This window comes from Oncorhynchus kisutch, linkage group LG2 (genome assembly GCF_002021735.2).
Source record: "Oncorhynchus kisutch isolate 150728-3 linkage group LG2, Okis_V2, whole genome shotgun sequence".
NCBI classification, from domain to species: Eukaryota; Metazoa; Chordata; class Actinopteri; order Salmoniformes; family Salmonidae; genus Oncorhynchus; species Oncorhynchus kisutch.
This window is the reverse complement of record NC_034175.2, coordinates 58,787,053-58,803,906: the sequence shown is the minus strand read 5'-3', so window position 1 is coordinate 58,803,906 and position 16,854 is coordinate 58,787,053. Positions and strand designations below refer to the sequence as shown.

Here is a 16,854-nt window from a genome sequence, read left to right as displayed (position 1 = left end):
CTAAGGAAATGAGCAGGAGTCTGGGAAGGAACATAGAGATCGGAGAAGAATATAGATTTACACATGTATAATATGATCTCCACCCACTGTCCTACTGTTCATATCACATCTGGTAATCTATATATCTAGACATGACACACCATATGTGGGAGCCTCAGGATAGAGACACATAAAACCCAGAGATCTAGTCTCATCAGTATTATGGCTCGGCTGCTAGATAGGCATAGTGAATATGCAGTAGAGTGAAGGAGCTAGAATAGTAGAGTACTGTAGAGTTGACTGTATCCGCTGTCTGAACCCCAGCACCTCAGACAAACAAACAAGGCTTTATATTGTCAAAGTCAACCCTACTCACCCCATCTCCTCCCTCGTTCAATTCTTTGCTGAGGATCTCTCCGTCGTTCTGGTTAGCTCCCTGTGTCATTATCCCCTTAGGTCTGACATGAAAGTCTGGAACTATTCAGAGAATCTGTTCACAGTAAGAACATGTCCTTTCCATCTGCCAGTGAGAGTTTGAGGTTTGGCCTGAACCAGTGTCCTGAAACAGTGTCCTGAACCAGTGTCCTGTCCTTCTCCCTCCCTGTGACTGGTGGCTGAACTGACTCTACTGCCCATAGGGACAGACTGCTGTCACTCAATCACACACACAATTGTATTAATATAATATATATTTTTACCCCCACACACTCTCTCTCTCTCAATTCAAATGGCCTTTATTGGCATTGGAAACGTGTTTACGAAGCCAAAGCAAGTGAAATAAACAATAAGCAAAAGTGAGAAGACACAAAACAATATCAACCAAAAACAATTATAAATGAACAGTGAACTCGCTTTCTCTCTCTGTCTCTCTCTTTATGTCTCTCTCTTTCTGTGTCTCTCTCTCTCTCTCTCTCTCTCTCTCTCTCTCTCTCACTCTCTCGCTCACTCTCTCGCTCTGGCTCTGTCTCTCTGTCTCTCCAGGTCCTCCCTCAGCTCCTCGTAATGTGATCTCAGTCATCAACGAAACCTCAGTGATTCTGGACTGGTCCTGGCCGGAGGACACGGGAGGTCGTAAGGATGTCACCTTCACCGTGCTGTGTAAGCTCTGCAGGCCTGGCCAGAGGGTGTGTGAGGCATGTCGCAGCAATGTGCGGTTCCTCCCCCGTGCTGCGGGCCTGCAGAACACTACCGTTACCGTGGGAGACCTGCTGGCTCACACCAACTACACTTTCGAGATTGAGGCTCAGAATGGAGTGTCCCAGTTAGCCCCAACCATGAGGCAATATGCTGCGGTGACCATCACTACCAACCAAGCAGGTGAGGCCGGAGATGCACAAACACACCCTTGTGCAAACTCACACACACCCATTGATGTTCACAGACACACACAAACACAAGAGCATGCACATCAACGCACACACCTATAGACACACACACACACAGACACACACACAGACACACACACAGACACACACACAGACACACACACACACACACACACAGACACACAGACACACACACAGACACACACACAGACACACACACAGACACACTACACACATAAACGTACATGCATTCCAACCATCAACTCTGGACATTTACAAGGAGATCCTAGCCAGTATACTTCAGCGTTTTATCACCAGTATCAAATGTCTCCCTCCTCACAAATACACTCTGTATAAAACTTTGTGTTGTTTTTCAGCTTTTACAGACAGTCGTTATAATGGAATGGGTTCACATCAACCCCTCATATAAACATTCTCACGCATGCATGCGCACAGGAACACACACACACACACACACACACACACACACACACACACACACACACACACACACACACACACACACACACACACACACACACACACACACACACACACACACACACACACACACACACACACACACACACACAGAGGGATGGGTTGCTCACATCGATCTCTCATATAAACATTCTCCACACATCCCAACCCAGAGACAACGGGGAGGGAGGACTTGGCCCAGTGAAAGTCCCTCACAGAGACAAATCAATCTCTCTGCAGCGGATTGTAACAAACCTCAACATTCCAATACCAAACTAGGAATGCATGATGGCTATAGTTCACTACACCCTCCCACTCCTTTCCTCACTCCATACATCCCTCTCTGGGGTTTTCTCTCTCTCTCCTTCTCTCTTTCTCTCTGTCTCTGTTTCTGTCTCTCTTCTTCTCATTCCTCAACCATCCATACACATCTCTATCCCTCTGTTCTCAGTCATACTTGTGTGTTGATGTTAAGGTGCTGACTCCAACCCATTACAATCATTTGTGTCTCTATGACTTTCCTCTCTGATAGTCTTATGTCTTACTCTCTCCTTACCCACTTGGCACAGACGTCAATTCAACGTCTATTCTACGTTTGTTCAACGTAATTTCATTGAAATGACGTGGAAACAATGTTGATTGGAGCAGTATGTACCCAGTGGGTCTCTCTCTGCTGGGACATTGGGTCCGGTCTCCTCTCTCTTGTTGTAGTGCAGCAGTAGATGAAGGTCTCTCTCTGCTGGGACATTGGGTCCGGTCTCCTCTCTCTTGTTGCAGTGCAGCAGTAGATGAAGGTCTCTGTCTGCTGGGACATCGGGTCCGGTCTCCTCTCTCTTGTTGTAGTGCAGCAGTAGATGAAGGTCTCTGTCTGCTGGGACATTGGGTCCGGTCTCCTCTCTCTTGTTGTAGTGCAGCAGTAGATGAAGGTCTCTGTCTGCTGGGACATTGGGTCCGGTCTCCTCTCTCTTGTTGTAGTGCAGCAGTAGATGAAGGTCTCTGTCTGCTGGGACATTGGGTCCGGTCTCCTCTCTCTTGTTGTAGTGCAGCAGTAGATGAAGGTCTCTCTCTGCTGGGACATTGGGTCCGGTCTCCTCTCTCTTGTTGTAGTGCAGCAGTAGATGAAGGTCTCTGTCTGCTGGGACATTGGGTCCGGTCTCCTCTCTCTTGTTGTAGTGCAGCAGTAGATGAAGGTCTCTGACTGCTGGGACATTGGGTCCGGTCTCCTCTCTCTTGTTGTAGTGCAGCAGTAGATGAAGGTCTCTGTCTGCTGGGACATTGGGTCCGGTCTCCTCTCTCTTGTTGTAGTGCAGCAGTAGATGAAGGTCTCTGTCTGCTGGGACATTGGGTCCGGTCTCCTCTCTCTTGTTGTAGTGCAGCAGTAGATGAAGGTCTCTGACTGCTGGGACATTGGGTCCGGTCTCCTCTCTCTTGTTGTAGTGCAGCAGTAGATGAAGGTCTCTGTCTGCTGGGACATCGGGTCCGGTCTCCTCTCTCTTGTTGTAGTGCAGCAGTAGATGAAGGTCTCTGTCTGCTGGGACATTGGGTCCGGTCTCCTCTCTCTTGTTGTAGTGCAGCAGTAGATGAAGGTCTCTGTCTGCTGGGACATTGGGTCCGGTCTCCTCTCTCTTGTTGTAGTGCAGCAGTAGATGAATGTCTCTGACTGCTGGGACATTGGGTCCGGTCTCCTCTCTCTTGTTGTAGTGCAGCAGTAGATGAAGGTCTCTGTCTGCTGGGACATTGGGTCCGGTCTCCTCTCTCTTGTTGTAGTGCAGCAGTAGATGAAGGTCTCTGACTGCTGGGACATTGGGTCCGGTCTCCTCTCTCTTGTTGCAGTGCAGCAGTAGATGAAGGTCTCTCTCTGCTGGGACATTGGGTCCGGTCTCCTCTCTCTTGTTGTAGTGCAGCAGTAGATGAAGGTCTCTGTCTGCTGGGACATCGGGTCCGGTCTCCTCTCTCTTGTTGTAGTGCAGCAGTAGATGAAGGTCTCTGACTGCTGGGACATTGGGTCCGGTCTCCTCTCTCTTGTTGTAGTGCAGCAGTAGATGAAGGTCTCTCTCTGCTGGGACATTGGGTCCGGTCTCCTCTCTCTTGTTGTAGTGCAGCAGTAGATGAAGGTCTCTGACTGCTGGGACATTGGGTCCGGTCTCCTCTCTCTTGTTGTAGTGCAGCAGTAGATGAAGGTCTCTCTCTGCTGGGACATTGGGTCCGGTCTCCTCTCTCTTGTTGTAGTGCAGCAGTAGATGAAGGTCTCTGACTGCTGGGACATTGGGTCCGGTCTCCTCTCTCTTGTTGCAGTGCAGCAGTAGATGAAGGTCTCTCTCTGCTGGGACATTGGGTCCGGTCTCCTCTCTCTTGTTGTAGTGCAGCAGTAGATGAAGGTCTCTGTCTGCTGGGACATTGGGTCCGGTCTCCTCTCTCTTGTTGTAGTGCAGCAGTAGATGAAGGTCTCTGACTGCTGGGACATTGGGTCCGGTCTCCTCTCTCTTGTTGCAGTGCAGCAGTAGATGAAGGTCTCTCTCTGCTGGGACATTGGGTCCGGTCTCCTCTCTCTTGTTGTAGTGCAGCAGTAGATGAAGGTCTCTCTCTGCTGGGACATTGGGTCCGGTCTCCTCTCTCTTGTTGTAGTGCAGCAGTAGATGAAGGTCTCTGTCTGCTGGGACATTGGGTCCGGTCTCCTCTCTCTTGTTGTAGTGCAGCAGTAGATGAAGGTCTCTGACTGCTGGGACATTGGGTCCGGTCTCCTCTCTCTTGTTGTAGTGCAGCAGTAGATGAAGGTCTCTGTCTGCTGGGACATTGGGTCCGGTCTCCTCTCTCTTGTTGCAGTGCAGCAGTAGATGAAGGTCTCTGTCTGTCTGTGTGTGTAACACAGTGGGGAGGGATAGCTGGGATGGTTTCAGTTAATACAGAGTCTCTCTATGGTGGAGAGTAATTCTGTCACAGTAATGTGTTCTCAATGCACGATTCCTTGCCTGTAGAGAGCGAGACAGGGGGGGTTATACACCTTTTTGGGGGGGATGGTGTGTACATACCCACACAGACGCACACACACACACACACACACACACACACACACACACACACACACACACACACACACACACACACACACACACACACACACACACACACACACACACACACACACACACACACACACACACACACACACACAGAGGGATGGGTTGCTCACATCGATCTCTCATATAAACATTCTCCACACATCCCAACCCAGAGACAACGGGGAGGGAGGACTTGGCCCAGTGAAAGTCCCTCACAGAGACAAATCAATCTCTCTGCAGCGGATTGTAACAAACCTCAACATTCCAATACCAAACTAGGAATGCATGATGGCTATAGTTCACTACACCCTCCCACTCCTTTCCTCACTCCATACATCCCTCTCTGGGGTTTTCTCTCTCTCTCCTTCTCTCTTTCTCTCTGTCTCTGTTTCTGTCTCTCTTCTTCTCATTCCTCAACCATCCATACACATCTCTATCCCTCTGTTCTCAGTCATACTTGTGTGTTGATGTTAAGGTGCTGACTCCAACCCATTACAATCATTTGTGTCTCTATGACTTTCCTCTCTGATAGTCTTATGTCTTACTCTCTCCTTACCCACTTGGCACAGACGTCAATTCAACGTCTATTCTACGTTTGTTCAACGTAATTTCATTGAAATGACGTGGAAACAATGTTGATTGGAGCAGTATGTACCCAGTGGGTCTCTCTCTGCTGGGACATTGGGTCCGGTCTCCTCTCTCTTGTTGTAGTGCAGCAGTAGATGAAGGTCTCTCTCTGCTGGGACATTGGGTCCGGTCTCCTCTCTCTTGTTGCAGTGCAGCAGTAGATGAAGGTCTCTGTCTGCTGGGACATCGGGTCCGGTCTCCTCTCTCTTGTTGTAGTGCAGCAGTAGATGAAGGTCTCTGTCTGCTGGGACATTGGGTCCGGTCTCCTCTCTCTTGTTGTAGTGCAGCAGTAGATGAAGGTCTCTGTCTGCTGGGACATTGGGTCCGGTCTCCTCTCTCTTGTTGTAGTGCAGCAGTAGATGAAGGTCTCTGTCTGCTGGGACATTGGGTCCGGTCTCCTCTCTCTTGTTGTAGTGCAGCAGTAGATGAAGGTCTCTCTCTGCTGGGACATTGGGTCCGGTCTCCTCTCTCTTGTTGTAGTGCAGCAGTAGATGAAGGTCTCTGTCTGCTGGGACATTGGGTCCGGTCTCCTCTCTCTTGTTGTAGTGCAGCAGTAGATGAAGGTCTCTGACTGCTGGGACATTGGGTCCGGTCTCCTCTCTCTTGTTGTAGTGCAGCAGTAGATGAAGGTCTCTGTCTGCTGGGACATTGGGTCCGGTCTCCTCTCTCTTGTTGTAGTGCAGCAGTAGATGAAGGTCTCTGTCTGCTGGGACATTGGGTCCGGTCTCCTCTCTCTTGTTGTAGTGCAGCAGTAGATGAAGGTCTCTGACTGCTGGGACATTGGGTCCGGTCTCCTCTCTCTTGTTGTAGTGCAGCAGTAGATGAAGGTCTCTGTCTGCTGGGACATCGGGTCCGGTCTCCTCTCTCTTGTTGTAGTGCAGCAGTAGATGAAGGTCTCTGTCTGCTGGGACATTGGGTCCGGTCTCCTCTCTCTTGTTGTAGTGCAGCAGTAGATGAAGGTCTCTGTCTGCTGGGACATTGGGTCCGGTCTCCTCTCTCTTGTTGTAGTGCAGCAGTAGATGAATGTCTCTGACTGCTGGGACATTGGGTCCGGTCTCCTCTCTCTTGTTGTAGTGCAGCAGTAGATGAAGGTCTCTGTCTGCTGGGACATTGGGTCCGGTCTCCTCTCTCTTGTTGTAGTGCAGCAGTAGATGAAGGTCTCTGACTGCTGGGACATTGGGTCCGGTCTCCTCTCTCTTGTTGCAGTGCAGCAGTAGATGAAGGTCTCTCTCTGCTGGGACATTGGGTCCGGTCTCCTCTCTCTTGTTGTAGTGCAGCAGTAGATGAAGGTCTCTGTCTGCTGGGACATCGGGTCCGGTCTCCTCTCTCTTGTTGTAGTGCAGCAGTAGATGAAGGTCTCTGACTGCTGGGACATTGGGTCCGGTCTCCTCTCTCTTGTTGTAGTGCAGCAGTAGATGAAGGTCTCTCTCTGCTGGGACATTGGGTCCGGTCTCCTCTCTCTTGTTGTAGTGCAGCAGTAGATGAAGGTCTCTGACTGCTGGGACATTGGGTCCGGTCTCCTCTCTCTTGTTGTAGTGCAGCAGTAGATGAAGGTCTCTCTCTGCTGGGACATTGGGTCCGGTCTCCTCTCTCTTGTTGTAGTGCAGCAGTAGATGAAGGTCTCTGACTGCTGGGACATTGGGTCCGGTCTCCTCTCTCTTGTTGCAGTGCAGCAGTAGATGAAGGTCTCTCTCTGCTGGGACATTGGGTCCGGTCTCCTCTCTCTTGTTGTAGTGCAGCAGTAGATGAAGGTCTCTGTCTGCTGGGACATTGGGTCCGGTCTCCTCTCTCTTGTTGTAGTGCAGCAGTAGATGAAGGTCTCTGACTGCTGGGACATTGGGTCCGGTCTCCTCTCTCTTGTTGCAGTGCAGCAGTAGATGAAGGTCTCTCTCTGCTGGGACATTGGGTCCGGTCTCCTCTCTCTTGTTGTAGTGCAGCAGTAGATGAAGGTCTCTCTCTGCTGGGACATTGGGTCCGGTCTCCTCTCTCTTGTTGTAGTGCAGCAGTAGATGAAGGTCTCTGTCTGCTGGGACATTGGGTCCGGTCTCCTCTCTCTTGTTGTAGTGCAGCAGTAGATGAAGGTCTCTGACTGCTGGGACATTGGGTCCGGTCTCCTCTCTCTTGTTGTAGTGCAGCAGTAGATGAAGGTCTCTGTCTGCTGGGACATTGGGTCCGGTCTCCTCTCTCTTGTTGCAGTGCAGCAGTAGATGAAGGTCTCTGTCTGTCTGTGTGTGTAACACAGTGGGGAGGGATAGCTGGGATGGTTTCAGTTAATACAGAGTCTCTCTATGGTGGAGAGTAATTCTGTCACAGTAATGTGTTCTCAATGCACGATTCCTTGCCTGTAGAGAGCGAGACAGGGGGGGTTATACACCTTTTTGGGGGGGATGGTGTGTACATACCCACACAGACGCACACACACACACACACACACACACACACACACACACACACACACACACACACACACACACACACACACACACACACACACACACACACACACACACACACACACACACACACACACACACTCACACACACACACTGAGGTGTACAATGAGGTGCGTGCTGAGTTTCCTGTGTGTTACCCAGCTGTGTTCTATAAAGGATGACGGGCCAGACACGGCACTTTGAAATGACAGCAGAGGGATGAGCAGTAAATGCAGATTTACTGTGTGTGTGTGTGTGTGTGTGTGTGTGTGTGTGTGTGTGTGTGTGTGTGTGTGCGTCTGTGTGTGTGTGTGTGTGTGTGTGTGTGTGTGTGTGTGTGTGTGTGTGTGTGTGTGTGTGTGTGTGTGTGTGTGTGTGTGTGTGCGTCTGTGTGTGTGTGTGTGTGTGTGTGTGTGTGTGTGTGTGTGTGTGTGTGTGTGTGTGTGTGTGTGTGTGTGGATTTAGTGCTCTTCACTTGTCTCCAGACGTGTGTATACCTCTCCCAGGGGAGAAGGAGGGTAGAGGTAAAGAAAAGCAACACGTCCACTGATCATGTAAAGATAGCAGGTTTCAACAGAGCTCTCTACCAGTCTGTTTGTGCTCAGAATAGGTGAATCCTTATCATGTTTTAACCTACAGATCTGATAACCTTCCTCTTATCTCTCTGTGCCTGTTAAAGGACATGCTACATTAACAACAGGATGAGGATGGTTCATATGTATCACCAAGCTGTCACCTGAGAGGATAGCGTGATGAGAATAGTGAAATAGTGAGTTTAATGTGTGATTGTCCTTCAGCTGAGATGAGGAGAAGGAAACCACACACACACACACACACACACACACACAAACACACGCAAACACACGCACACACACACACACACACACACAAACCATCCTTATTCCGCAGCTGCACGACCCATCAGGCTGAGTTTACAAGGATTAGGGTTGTCAGTGTACAGCTCCCTACACACACATGTGGCTATGTCCGTGGAGAGAGAGAAGCTGTCCTCTTTCAGAGAGAAACACACACACACACTACACCAACACACTCCTGTTTAAACCTGCCAAAACTGTTAAAAGCTGGATTAACTGGCCGTCTCGGAAGGGAGGAAAGCATCCGGATATTCTGACAGGGTGTCGTAAGACGAGTCTCGGCCCCTCTTCTACACTCACACACACACGCGCACACCCATACTCACAGACGCACGCACGCACTCACTCGCACACACGCACACTCACACTCACACACACGCACGCACTCACTCGCACACAGACATGCACGCACGCACACACACACACACACACATACACACACTCATTCACTCTCACACGCACACACACACGCACACATGCGCGCACACACATACACACACCACACACACACACACACCACACACACACACACACACACATACACACACACCACACACCACACACACACGCACACACACACACACATTGTGGAAGCAGGATGTAGATCTGATGACAATAGGAAATGTAGCGCTGAGAGACTTATCTCCATTACAACTGTTTAGTCTTATCCCTCCACTGAAGTGTGACTGATAAAGGCTGGAGTTTGAGAGAGTCTGACTCTTAATATGGGACTGTATCAATCAAATGTATTTATAAAGCCCTTTTTACATCAGCAGATGTCACAAGGTGCTTGTGCAGAAACCCAAACTAAAACCCCAAATAGCAAGCAAAGCAGATGTAGAAGCATGGTGGAAAAACTCCATAGAATAGGCAGGAACATGGGAAGAAACCTAGAGAGGAACCAGGCTCTGAGGGATGGCCAGTCCTCTTATGGCTGTGCCAGGTGTAGATTATAAGAGTACATGGCCATTAAGGCCAGATTGTTCTGAAAGATATGTTCAAACGTTAATAGATGACCAGCAGGGTTAAAAAATAATCACAGTGGTTATAGAGGGTGCAACAGGTCAGCACCTCAGGAGTAAATGTCAGTTGGCTTTTCATAGCCGAGCATTCAGAGGTCGAAACAACCGGTGCAGTAGAGAGAGGGAGATGAAGAGAGAGGGTCGGAACAGCAGGTCCGGGACAAGGTAGCACGACTGGTAACCAGGTCAGGGTTCCATAGCCACAGGCAGAACAGCAGAAACTGGATCAGCAGCATGACCAGGTGGGACGGGGACAGCCAGGAGTCGTGAGGCCAGGTAATCCTGAGGCATGGCCCTAGGGCTCAGGTTCTCCGGGAGGGTAGAGAGAGGGTGGAAGAATTAGAAGGAGCATGCCTAAGATCACACAAGACACACGATAAGACAGGAGAATTATACTAAATAGGACAGACTGACCCTAGCCCACCAGCGCATAGACTTTTGCAGCATAGATACTGGAGAATGAGACAGGGGGGGTCAGACACTGTGGCCCCATCCAAAGTTACTCCAGGACAGGGGCAACCAGACAGGATATAACCCCACCCACTTTGCCAAAGCAAAGCCCCCACACCACCTAAGGAATATCAATTGACCATTAACTTACTACCCTGAGATTTGGCCGAGTACAGCCCACAAAGATCTCCTCCACCGCACGAGCCCAAGGAGGTGCAAAACTGGACAGGAAGATCAAGTCAGTGACTTAACCCACTCGAGTATAGCAAAAAAAAAAGCCTGGCATGATGTGATGCACCCCTCCTAGGGACTGCATGTGAGAGTGCGAGCAAGCCAGTGACTCGTAATAGGGTCAGAGGCAGAGAATCCCAGTGGAGAGAGGGGAGCCGGCCAGGCAGAGACAGCAAGGGTGGTTTGTCACTCCAGTACATTGGCATTTACCTTCACACCCCTGGGCCAGACTACACTCAATTATAGGACCTACTGAAGAGATGAGTCTTCAGTATAGATAGGGTTGAGACAGAGTCTACGTCTCGTGAATCAGCGAGATGGGTAGGAGCAAATCAGCCCTAGCCTTAACCAGAAGCTAGCACTAATAATATGAGTAATATGATCGCAGTAATATGATCACATTTGTGAGTTCTAGTCAAGAGTCTATCAGCCCTATTTAGCATCTCTGTTTTGTCCCAGTTCAAAATAAAAAAATGTGCCACCATCCACTTCCTTATGTCTGAAACACAGGCTTCCAGGGTAGACAATTCTGGGGCTTCACCATGTTTCATCGAAATGTACAGCTGTGTGGTCTGCAAAGCAGTGAAAGTTGACATTGTCTTTCCAAACGACATCACTAAGAGGTAGCATATATAGTGAAAACCATGGTGGTCCTAGAACGGAACCTTAAGTAACACCTAAACTTATCATTGATTTGCCAGAAGACAAACCATCCACAGAGACTAACTGATATCTTTACGACAGATAAGATCTAAACCAGGCAACAACTTTTCCGCTTAGACCAATTATTTCCAATCATTCCAAAAGAATGTGGTGATATATGGTGTTGAAAGCGACAAGGTCTAGGAGCGCAAGGACACAGAGCCTTGGTCTGACGACATTAAAAGGTCATTTACCACCTTCACGAGTGCAGTCTTAGTGCTATGATGGTACTATGATGGGGACTGTAGTCACATCCTCTCGTCTCTGCAGTCAGCTATTGGGGAAGAATTGGGGGCCAGAGAGAATGAAGGAGAAATTTCTCTTGAGGCCAGGAAAGCCCTCCAGAACTGTTCACAGAGAGAGAGAGAGAGAGAGAGAGAGAGAGAGAGAGAGAGAGAGAGAGAGAGAGAGAGAGAGAGAGAGAGAGAGAAGAGAAGAGAGAGAGAGAGAGAGAGAGAGAGAGAGAGAGAGAGAGAGAGAGAGAGAGAGAGAGAGAGAGAGAGAGAGAGAGAGAGAGTAATAGAAAGATACCCAGCATCAAACCAGTGTCCTGCTCAGACACAATAAATCATTACACCCATAAACCACAGAACCAATAAAACAACATCTATACCCCTATCAGAAACTGGGAATGAGAGAAAGAGGGAATGAGAGAATGGGAGAGGGAACAAGGGAGGAGAGTGAAAACAGACTCGCTCCAAATAGATTCATTAACAGAGAGAAAATAACTTCCAGTGGAAAAAAGTGCCAGCTGTTCGAAAGTTGTATCATCAGAATCAAGAGAGGCTCGAACATTTTCAAAGACAAACTTGTTGTTTCCTGCGGTCTAATTAACTTAAAGCTCATGACCGCCTGGCCTCTCAGCTGCAGCTAGCAATTACACAACTGTAGAAGTGGAAAAAAGAAAGGGAGAGAGGAATGGAGGGAGAGAAGGAGCGAGTCCTGAGTTGAATTACAGTGCCAGATTGAGACCATGTGAGGTCCCAAGGCGAGGCGACATGAGAGTGAGGGATGGTGGGAGGGTAATACACTGGGGCAGGGAAGGAGGGATGGTAGGAGGGTAATACACTGGGGCAGGGAAGGAGGGATGGTAGGAGGGTAATACACTAGGGCAGAGAAGGAAGGATGGTAGGAGGGTTATACACTGGGGCAGAGAAGGAGGGATGGTAGGAGGGTAATACACTGGGGCAGAGAAGGAGGGATGGTAGGAGGGTAATACACTGGGGCAGAGAAGGAGGGATGGTAGGAGGGTAATACACTGGGGCAGAGAAGGAGGGATGGTAGGAGGGTAATACACTGGGCAGGGAAGGAGGGATGGTAGGAGGGCAATACACTGGGGCAGAGAAGGAGGGATGGTAGGAGGGCAATACACTGGGGCAGGGAAGGAGGGATGGTAGGAGGGCAATACACTGGGGGCAGGGAAGGAGGGATGGTAGGAGGGTAATACACTGGGGCAGAGAAGGAGGGATGGTAGGAGGGCAATACACTGGTGCAGGGAAGGAGGGATGGTAGGAGGGTAATACACTGGGGCAGGGAAGGAGGGATGGTAGGAGGGTAATACACTGGGGCAGGGAAGGAGGGATGGTAGGAGGGCATACACTGGGGCAGAGAAGGAGGGATGGTAGGAGGGCAATACACTGGGGCAGGGAAGGAGGGATGGTAGGAGGGCATACACTGGGCAGGGAAGGAGGGATGGTGGGAGGGTAATACACTGGTGCAGGGAAGGAGGGATGGTAGGAGGGTAATACACTGGGGCAGGGAAGGAGGGATGGTAGGAGGGTAATACACTGGGGCAGGGAAGATGGGATAGTAGGAGGGTAATACACTGGGGCAGGGAAGGAGGGATGGTAGGAGGGTAATACACTGGGGCAGGGAAGGAAGGATGGTAGGAGGGTTATACACTGGGGCAGAGAAGGGGGGATGGTAGGAGGGTAATACACTGGGGCAGGGAAGGAGGGATGGTAGGAGGGTAATACACTGGGGCAGAGAAGGAGGGATGGTAGGAGGGCAATACACTGGGGCAGGGAAGGAGGGATGGTAGAAGGGTAATACACTGGGGCAGGGAAGGAGAGATGGTAGGAGGGTAATACACTGGGGCAGGGAAGGAGAGATGGTAGGAGGGTAATACACTGGGGCAGGGAAGGAGGGATGGTAGGAGGGTAATACACTGGGGCAGGGAAGGAGGGATGGTAGGAGGGTAATACACTGGGGCAGGGAAGGAGGGATGGTAGGAGGGTAATACACTGGGGCAGGGAAGGAGAGATGGTAGGAGGGTAATACACTGGGGCAGGGAAGGAGAGATGATAGGAGGGTAATACACTGGGGCAGGGAAGGAGAGATGGTAGGAGGGTAATACACTGGGGCAGGGAAGGAAGGATGGTAGGAGGGTAATACACTGGGGCAGGGAAGGAGGGATGGTAGGAGGGGAATACATTGTGGCAGAGAAGGAAGGATGGTAGGAGGGTAATACACTGGGGCAGGGAAGGAGGGATGGTAGGAGGGTAATACACTGGTGCAGGGAAGGAGGGATGGTAGGAGGGGAATACACTGGGGCAGGGAAGGAGGGGTAGTAGGAGGGTAATACACTGGGGCAGGGAAGGAGGGATGGTAGGAGGGTAATACACTGGGGCAGGGAAGGAGGGATGGTAGGAGGGTAATACACTGGGGCAGGGAAGGAGGGATGGTGGGAGGGTAATACACTGGGGCAGGGAAGGAGGGATGGTAGGAGGGTAATACACTGGGGCAGGGAAGGAGGGATAGTAGGAGGGTAATACACTGGGGCAGGGAAGGAGGGATGGTAGGAGGGTAATACACTGGGGCAGGGAAGGAGGGATGGTAGGAGGGTAATACACTGGGGCAGGGAAGGAGGGATAGTAGGAGGGTAATACACTGGGGCAGGGAAGGAGGGATGGTAGGAGGGTAATACACTGGGGCAGGGAAGGAGGGATGGTGGGAGGGTAATACACTGGGGCAGGGAAGGAGGGATGGTAGGAGGGTAATACACTGGGGCAGGGAAGGAGGGATGGTAGGAGAGTAATACACTGGTGCAGGGAAGGAGGGATGGTAGGAGGGTAATACACTGGGGCAGGGAAGGAGGGATGGTGGGAGGGTAATACACTGGTGCAGGGAAGGAGGGATAGTAGGAGGGTAATACACTGGGGCAGGGAAGGAGGGATGGTAGGAGGGTAATACACTGGTGCAGGGAAGGAGGGATAGTAGGAGGGTAATACACTGGGGCAGGGAAGGAGGGATGGTGGGAGGGTAATACACTGGGGCAGGGAAGGAGGGATGGTAGGAGGGTAATACACTGGGGCAGGGAAGGAGGGATGGTAGGAGGGTAATACATTGGGGCAGGGAAGGAGGGATGGTAGGAGGGTAATACACTGGGGCAGGGAAGGAGGGATGGTAGGAGGGTAATACACTGGGGCAGGGAAGGAGGGATGGTAGGAGGGTTATACACTGGGGCAGAGAAGGGGGGATGGTAGGAGGGTAATACACTGGGGCAGGGAAGGAGGGATGGTAGGAGGGTAATACACTGGGGCAGGGAAGGAGGGATGGTGGGAGGGTAATACACTGGTGCAGGGAAGGAGGGATAGTAGGAGGGTAATACACTGGGGCAGGGAAGGAGGGATGGTAGGAGGGTAATACACTGGTGCAGGGAAGGAGGGATAGTAGGAGGGTAATACACTGGGGCAGGGAAGGAGGGATGGTAGGAGGGTAATACACTGGTGCAGGGAAGGAGGGATGGTAGGAGGGTAATACACAGGGGCAGGGAAGGAGGGAATTTAGGAGGGTAATACACTGGGGCAGGGAAGGAGGGAATTTAGGAGGGTAATACACTGGGGCAGGGAAGGAGAGATGGTAGGAGGGTAATACACTGGGGCAGGGAAGGAGGGAATTTAGGAGGGTAATTCACTGGGGCAGGGAAGGAGGGAATTTAGGAGGGTAATACACTGGGGCAGGGAAGGAGGGAATTTAGGAGGGTAATACACTGGGGCAGGGAAGGAGAGATGGTAGGAGGGTAATACACTGGGGCAGGGAAGGAAGGATGGTAGGAGGGTAATACACTGGGGCAGGGAAGGAGGGATGGTGGGAGGGTAATACACTGGTGCAGGGAAGGAGGGATAGTAGGAGGGTAATACACTGGGGCAGGGAAGGAGGGATGGTAGGAGGGTAATACACTGGTGCAGGGAAGGAGGGATAGTAGGAGGGTAATACACTGGGGCAGGGAAGGAGGGATGGTAGGAGGGTAATACACTGGTGCAGGGAAGGAGGGATGGTAGGAGGGTAATACACAGGGGCAGGGAAGGAGGGAATTTAGGAGGGTAATACACTGGGGCAGGGAAGGAGGGAATTTAGGAGGGTAATACACTGGGGCAGGGAAGGAGAGATGGTAGGAGGGTAATACACTGGGGCAGGGAAGGAGGGAATTTAGGAGGGTAATTCACTGGGGCAGGGAAGGAGGGAATTTAGGAGGGTAATACACTGGGGCAGGGAAGGAGAGATGGTAGGAGGGTAATACACTGGGGCAGGGAAGGAAGGATGGTAGGAGGGTAATACACTGGGGCAGAGAAGGAGGGATGGTAGGAGGGTAATACACTGGGTGCAGAGAAGGAGGGATGGTAGGAGGGTAATACACTGGGGCAGAGAAGGAGGGATGGTAGGAGGGTAATACACTGGGGCAGGGAAGGAGGGATGGTAGGAGGGTAATACACTGGGGCAGGGAAGGAAGGATGGTAGGAGGGTAGTACACTGGGGCAGGGAAGGGGGGATGGTAGGAGGGTTATACACTGGGGCAGAGAAGGGGGATGGTAGGAGGGTTATACACTGCGGCAGAGAAGGGGGGATGGTAGGAGGGTAATACACTGGGGCATGGAAGGGGGGATGGTAGGAGGGTAATACACTGGGGCAGAGAAGGAGGAAGGAGGTGTATATTTCCTGGGGTATATTCTAATGTTTCCCTATACGTTGGGGATGATATCATGGTCCCTGCTAGTTCTGGGGTTGATCGCTGAGACCTTTGCCTGTAGTATAGATTTTAATTTTTTTATTTTACCTTTATTTTTACTAGGCAAGTCAGTTAAGAACAAATTCTTATTTTCAATGACGGCCTAGGAACAGTGGGTTAACTGCCTGTTCAGGGGCAGAACGACAGATTTTGTACCTTGTCAGCTCGGTGATTTGAACTTGCAACCTTTCGGTTACTAGCCCAATGCTCTAACCACTAGGCTACCCTGCCGCCCCCATGCTGTCTCTATGTGTATGCTCTCCCACCTGGTTTGTATGGACCCTCCTCTGATGAACTATCTAACTAACTAACTCAATTCGACCAACAGGAACCCCTTTAATATGAACTGTTAACAGGATACAGACTGCTGACTGAACATGCTGCATTAACTTCCTGTGACCTGCTAGTAGATGTTGTGCAAAATGGTCAATAATCTCTCCCCCTCCCCCCTCTCCCCCTCTGCCTCTCTCCAGCCCCTTCTCCAGTGACTGTGATCAGGAAGGATCGCACGTCTCGTAACAGCATCTCTCTGTCCTGGCTGGAACCAGAGAGACCCAATGGCATCATACTGGACTATGAGGTCAAATACTACGAGAAGGTCGGTTCACAAACACCATACATGCTTTAGTACTGTTCTCTGCTGTCCCCTTTGATGACTAACTC

The 16,854-nt window shown here is 50.7% G+C and overlaps 1 protein-coding gene across 1 annotated transcript in view; it reads left to right on the top strand.

The window, feature by feature from the left end:
• Positions 1 to 16,854, top strand: part of LOC116355149 (ephrin type-A receptor 3) — a 110,178-nt gene extending 93,324 nt beyond the window's left edge. The window contains exons 5-6 of the mRNA XM_031798692.1: positions 961 to 1,296; positions 16,665 to 16,854. Of these exons, the coding sequence (XP_031654552.1) occupies positions 961 to 1,296; positions 16,665 to 16,819 (491 nt within the window). The 3' untranslated portion in view covers positions 16,820 to 16,854. The remainder of the gene's footprint in view (positions 1 to 960; positions 1,297 to 16,664) is intronic.